The 7264-nt window shown below is 42.4% G+C and overlaps 1 protein-coding gene across 2 annotated transcripts in view; it reads left to right on the plus strand.

Annotated features, from left to right (window-relative positions):
• The window catches only part of RASL12 (RAS like family 12), a 59644-nt gene extending 54634 nt beyond the window's left edge, over window positions 1–5010 (plus strand). For both annotated transcript variants that reach the window (XM_083184304.1, XM_083184305.1), the window contains one exon: window positions 1254–5010. In XM_083184304.1, coding sequence (XP_083040430.1) covers window positions 1254–1641 — 388 coding nt within the window. In that variant the 3' untranslated portion in view covers window positions 1642–5010. The remainder of the gene's footprint in view (window positions 1–1253) is intronic.
• The last annotated feature ends 2254 nt before the right edge of the window (window positions 5011–7264 follow it).

Consider the following 7264-nt stretch of genomic DNA (forward strand, 5'->3'; position numbering starts at 1 on the left):
TTAAGTGGTCTAGTGTTCATGCCATGTTTAAAATGCATATTACATTGTACAAGCTGACTGCATTCAGAGGTGGGCACTATTATGTGTGAAACTGCAGCTCAGCAAATCTATCAAATCAGGGAAGCCATGACTTGAGGGCTCTGTCCTGATTGGGCTGCAAGGTTGGGAGGTGTGTCTGACATACCCATCATTACTTAATTCAAGTAGTAATTGTTGTTTCCCTGTTTACGGTACTGTTATTTAGTGGTGTGCAAGGGGGAATTTCACAAACCAATACCATACAATCTCCCAAGCCAATTCATAGGGGTACATTTAAGGGTTGTACACACGCTTCGATTTTGACAGGTTTTCGATTCGATTTTGCTTATAGAAGCAAAATTGAATCGAAATCGAATGGTTTTTAAGACGCTTTCGATCTACATTCGATTCGATGCAAGCTCCCGTTTTTCTCTATATCGAAGAGAAAAATAGACTGCAGGCTAGAAAATATTGAATTCGATCCAGTAAATCGAATGTGTACACTGTACCTTGAATGTAGATCGAATTCAATATTGCATGCAAAAGTGCAGATTGAATGTGAAATTGAATGTAAAAGCAAGAGCCAAATCGAAAGGGGGTGGAACTGGGGAAATCGAAAGCAAATCTAATTGAAAGTAAGTCAATACGTGTTCACACGCCTTTACTTAGATGGGGGAATTCTATTGAAGATGGGATGTTGCCCATAGTAAACAATAAGATTCTATCTATTATCTTCTAGAAGGGGCTTGATAAATAAGAAGTAAAATCTTATTGGTTGCTATGGCAACGTCCCATCTTCAAAAAACTCCCATTTTAGTAATTGTATCCGATATTGTCCAAAGTAAGTCATGGTGACCCCCAGGCAATAAAACATTCTATGGCCCTTATTCTGGTTCACTCGCAAACGCAAATTCCTTCTCACATGGACAAAACCATGTGCACTGCAGGTGGGGCAGATGTAACAGGCACAGAGAGAATTACTAATGGGTGGGTTTTTACTTCAAAGTGCGATCTATATTGCAGTGTAAAAATAAAGCAGTCAGTATTTTCCCTGCACAGAAACAAAATAACCCACCCACATCTTCTTTTCACTGTCCCACCTGCATTGCACATGGTTTTGTCCATTTGAGAAGGAATTTGCCTTTGTGAGTGAACCAGAATAAGGGCCTATATTCTTTATTCACTGCACCTTGTGATATCACTATAAACTAATGAGCATTTCTTTGTCCTCTCAGACAGGTCAGTATAGCAGATGGTTCAGCTCTTGCCTCCCGTCACAGCTGCCTTTTCCGGGAGGTCTCCGCTTGCCTGGACTTCCGGCTGGTGCAGCAGGTTTTTTATGATGCTATACATGAAGTGCGGAGAGAGGCGGAAAGATCTGCTCCAATCAGGTCACCACTTTACATCAGTGAGGAGAGGGCGCTGCTTGGCCTCCCTCCGATCTCCTCCACTGCCGCTTCCGGACGCCATGGCATGCCTACCCTCAACACCCTCTCTCCTCTTAGCTACAAGGAGATTCCTTCAGTGGCTCAAGCCAAACTCGTCACAGTGAAGTCATCAAGAGCTCAGAGTAAGCGCAAGGCGCCCACACTCACCCTTCTTAAGGGCTTCAAGATATTTTAATGCTGGGACAACCACATATATGTATTGACGGTAAAATGAAAAATGCTTTTCCCCTATTTTATAAACTGGATCTTAGAAAACCTTGGATCAGTTGTGTGGTGCTACAAACCACCTAGACCATATTAAATGTTGAAGATGTCAAGACAGCACAGAACAAGGCAACAAGACAACATCTTCTCTACAATCCTCATTAAACCTTTCCTAACCACCTGATAGACGCATATTTATTCTTCAGCTACAAGGGAAATATTTATTTGAAGGAACCATGGAAACACTGACAAATGAAGTGCATATGGGTCATAGACTCAGGCAGTGACTTAGCACGTTACTGGCTTTGGAAATATCAGGGTTTATGATTTAAATAGAATTCTAGGTCTCTGACTTTGTACAGTAAGTCTGCACTGCCTGCTAGAGACATGATGATGTGTTATCCAGATGTTCAGATTACTCCTGCTGCCAACCTTACTTCCCACGCCGTGTTATCAGAAAGCCGTGTTCCCTTCCAGACTGCGGATCAGCGGAAGGAATGTGTTTGCTGCCTCTTGCTGACAAGTCAGTCTCACTTAAATGCCAGCTGCTCCCATATACAGTGTCGTTCAGAAGCAATCGGTAGTAGGAAGAAGGGCTGCCGCTCCGACTTGGGAGCCAGGAGACTGATCCAAGACCTGGATTGGTAGTGGAACTCATTGGTTGGACAGAGGTCTGGTAGACTGTGAATACTGATGACCTTGCTCAAAGTTGAAAACATGAAATATAGAGATCTAGGATCTGAAATAAAAGATACAGGCCTAGCAAACGTTGGCGGTGGCACTCTGCAATCCCCATCATGTCATGTTTACTGAATTCTATGAAAATGTAGTTTATGAGTTGTAAATACTCTTCAATATATAATCATGATACAGAATGTAAGTGCTACGGGTGAAGTACATAGTATCCTATAAGCACTAAGATAGTCTAAACACTTTAGAACAATTGATCTCATGTTACCAATGCAGAACAACTATGACATGGTTTAGTTATCTGCCCGCATATGGGAAGTTTTGAAGTGAATACTGGTGTTTCCCGAATATTTATTTCTGCGAGAAGCAGTGATACAAAATGAAAGGCACCAATGGTTGTGGGCCATGGTCTTACATACTGTAGAACCATAAATAACTGATGATAGTAGGGGAATATCTGCAGGGGCGCCAAATACGTCTAGGTGCCTAGGGGGTCCCATTTATCATGTAATATGTAATTCCCCGAAAACACTTGTTTTTGGGTCTTAGCCACAAACATTAATTATCCGATTCTGTTCCCTTGTGGCCGCATCCCCCATAGGTTTCTATGGTTGATGTGATGCTGCCCGCACTGGGTTCCTGGGCTTCCGCCATTCTGAGCTGGGGTCAGTGGGGGGGCAGAAGCTGACCGTGCACGCACAGACCCCCCGGCATCCGGTGAAGCCAAGCGCAGGTACAGGCTCCTTTCAGAGTCCACGTCCCTGCGTCTGCAGGGTAATACAGTCACCCAAAAGGATTGCATATTGCAATGTGACCCTGTGCTGTAAATGCTGCCCAGATCACAATACATATCAGATCCAATAATAAATGGGGCCCTAGGAGAGGTGTACCCACACCCCATCTGCACCATGCACACCATAGGGGGATGTCCCATGATAGAACTTAGCCATGCCCCCTTCAGTGGCCACACCCACTAATACATTGGCTCATGCAGTGGCTATTAACATCATCTGTCACTTGTATTGTGTTTATGCTTTTAATTTGATTGCAAAATAATTTCCAATCAATGCTTGTTGTTGTTCCTGAGGGGAAGATACATTAAACCGTCCATAGATTATAAAATTAGAAATTTCCCATAATGATCAATCATATTGTTCCTATGATTTTCTAGAATGTACTAGATAAATGTTATCTAAAAGCAGATTGGCTATTATGGATAATTCCTCCGCTTGTCCTCCTTAGAAGGTTTGATACAGTACATCGCCCCTAAATAAGATCATTTGAAGACCTTAAATTCTGTGACACCTCACAAATCGTGTTTTCTTTTTCAAATAACACAAAGGGCCAGATTTAGGGCCTCATTCAAAGTTGATCGCTGATGTGCGAATTCGCAGATCGAGCAATTATTGAATAAACACCCATGCGTACGGATTGTAGCACACATGTGCGAACCAAAACAGTGACAAAAATAGCAAATGGATCTAATCTCAATCTCCTCACAATTTGACTGACAGGAAACTTGCATTTGGGGGTGGTAACTGGCAGTTTTCTGGGAATGTCTGAAAAACCGCTGGTGTGCCCTGGCCTTTTTAAGGGAGGGCCTGTGACATCAGTGACGGACTCAATCAGCCTGTCACTGTCGCAGAGTTGTGGAAAAGTCAGACTTACTCACATTTGCACAGATTGAAAAAAACTATTTGATAGCCAATAGTAATATTTTCACAATTCACTTGCAGATTTGTACAGGGAGGGTTCTATTTCTGTCTGAGCGGTGGCTATGTACTTCCAGTGAACTGCAGATCAGCGATCAGGTCTAATGGCCAGATGCACTATGCTTCAAACTGAGAAAATGGAGAGTGATGAACAGCCAGCCAATCAGCTCCTACCTGCTGATTGGCAGGCTGTGTTTGAAAAATGTCAGACCGGAGCTGATTGGTTGGTTGTTTATCACTCTCCATTCTACCGCTTTTGAAGCTTAGTGCATTTGGTCCTAAATCAGGCCCATAATGCAGTGCAATTTCAGCGGCCATGCAGGATGAAGGCCAAACACAGAGGTTTTATTCAAAGGGGGGGTCATTTATATGGTATGGAAGTCCGGGCTTGCACTGCATACATCCGGCCCCATATTAGTTACAGCTATATATAATCATATGCACAAAACATAATGAAGTAGCAAAGGTGTTGAAAATTGCTAAATTAAGTAAACAAACATACAAAAATAGATGAGGCCAAATATCTGAGATGAATTACCCAATTAGCTTGTTTTGCGGACACCAGGGTCAGATAATTGGGGAAATCTAACATTTGTGGTTTCCCAGATTTTCCGGTTTCGCACAAAAAAATGACCGGATTTGGTGAATCAGGAATTTTTAACATGCACGATTTATCTCAAGGAACACCAATCATCAGTGACTACCTACCTACGTTTTTGATTGGTGGATTGGATCGGGGAATTACAGTGGTGATGTATGGCTCAAATGACTCACAATTTTAATCCTAGTGGTCCATACAAGAGTGTGTATGGCCAGCTACTTGTCTGCCTGGTACTGCCCAGCATTTCATGCATTTTGTGTTTCTTCTGTTGTATTCTACTGCTCTATTTCCAATTAAATCATTTTCTTATTTCTCACAGATGTGTGAGTGTATGCAATTAGCTGTGGAATTTGCTTTATTTTGCTGGTATCTCCTAATGGAATCCATGACTGAATGCTACACCCAAAAGATCTTCTCAGGAAACATCATTTCTGTTCCTAGGGCTAAATTTACTGAGTATTGTAAAGGGGCCTACACACAGAGAGATGTTGTTGAGCGATCTGAGCAATGTAGATCGCTCAGGATAGCTCAGCAAGATCACTCAGCACACAGCGCTGCACAGCATTGCTTCAGCGCTGTGTGCTGACCAGCGATTAACTAGATTTATCCAGCATGCTGGATCTTAACCGCAAGGCTATAGCGATGTACAGGGCCATGCATTGCAATCGCTATGGCCCCTACAAACAGAGCAATTTCAGGGCATTTTCTAAGCGATCTAGTGAGATCTCTTAGAAAATCCCCTGAAATTGCCCCGTGTGTAGGCCCCATTAGAAGTTTCACAATCCAGAGATGATATTAAGGTAAAATCCGCTGTCAGTCCTCAGTGAAACCCCCAGTTTATATCACGCCACAAAACACATTGCCATCCCAATTTTTTTTAACAAGTAATAAAAACAAACCACCAGATTTATCAGTGTTTTTAAAAAGAGTTTTCAGTGAGATGTGATATATCTAAAACAGCAGCCAGTGTATGCCTCTGACATGCAAGAGTAATAGGAATGGAATCCAGTTAGTGTAGGGTGGATTACAAGGACTATGTAAACTGACACAAACGTGTTCTGCTGTGGATCTAGGAAAATGGCTTTTTGGGGAATTGTGCCGACAGTTCATTTATTTTTGTATGCTGCACCACCAGCGTGATAGGGGTAAAGAAACCACCAGGATAACCAGGCTCAGGTTTTTTTAGGGGCATATTAAACCTTAATTCTTATGCCAGAGTTTCCCAAACTCCACCATCACCAACAAGCATAGAATAAATTAGGCCTTCATTTTATTCCTCGGCTGTCACCTGCAAGGCGCTCCCTCCCCCCCTCGTGGCACCCTGGGCTGCAGCCTGATCAGCCTATTGGTCAATCAGGCACTGCCATTAGGGTGAAGATTTTTCAAACCTTGAGATAAAGTGGAAAGGTTAATAATAACAACCAGTCAACTTCTAAAAATCATTTTAAATACGCTGATTAGTTGTTATGGGCAACTTCTTTATCTTTTTGAATGTTTAATACATCTCCCCTATATAAAAAAGAAAAAAAAGAAATGGAAATATAGCATAGTAAATTTAAACAATGCTTTGTGAGCAATTGCCCCATTAAAAATAAAAGTCAGAGTTCGTCCGGCTTACCGCTTGGCCACAAACTTGGATGACAGACAGTACATCCCGCCCCAAAAGTCCCTTTTTGTAATACACTTACAAAACAGATTATATATACACACAGGAATATCACAATATTTTTTTCTTTTGTTAGTATCTATCATATTCTTCCTTTTTTTTCCTTTTAATGTTGATGATCTCCATAAGGAGAAAACATAGCAAGCACTCAATTATGCAATTTAGTCAAAGATCTTCATATTCAAGAACATAATTAAGCCCCATACACACTAGGCGGAGTTGTAAAAGATATTGCTCAGGGGCCTTTTCACTTAATGTGTACGCTGAATATCGTTATGGATGTGTGCTCCCGCACAACGTTAATGACCCCCTCCCTCGTCCTGCATGTTCTGATGAGGAAGGTCCTCGTTAACTACGTCCATGCTGGATGGCCCTCACTTTTCCCGACCCCCCACACCGTTGCTCACAACCCGCCGCCATCAACAAGTATGTATGCATTTTGCTGATGCCAGCACCCCGCCGGGTTCCTGCCACCGCTGATATTGGCCTAATGCACAGGTTCTCAAACTCAGCCCTCGGGACCCTTCACAGTGCATGTTTTCCAGGTCTCCTTACAGAAATAATTAGCTCCACCTGAGGATCTTTTAAAATGTGTCAATGAGTAATGAATGACCTGGAAAACGTGAACTGTGCGGGGTCCTGAGGATCGAGTTTGAGAACCCCTGACCTAGTGTATAGGTGGCTTAATTCTGGTAGGATCCAGTGTGGCTATATTTTAATGTTTATGTGAGGTATTTATCTGTCTTCTGGGAGAAATAAAAAAAAATGTGTGCCCTTATAAGTCTGGCGGTGTGCTCTGTGCTTCATATGTATCTGATACTGTGGTTTGTTGCTTTAGTAGAGAGATACGGACCACGGTCACTAGGTTGACAGTATAAAGGTTGACATACGTTATGCGAGATTCCTCTTAATCAACAGCAGCCGG

This window comes from Crinia signifera, chromosome 4, assembly GCF_055691185.1.
Source record: "Crinia signifera chromosome 4, ASM5569118v1, whole genome shotgun sequence".
Lineage (NCBI taxonomy): Eukaryota > Metazoa > Chordata > Amphibia > Anura > Myobatrachidae > Crinia > Crinia signifera.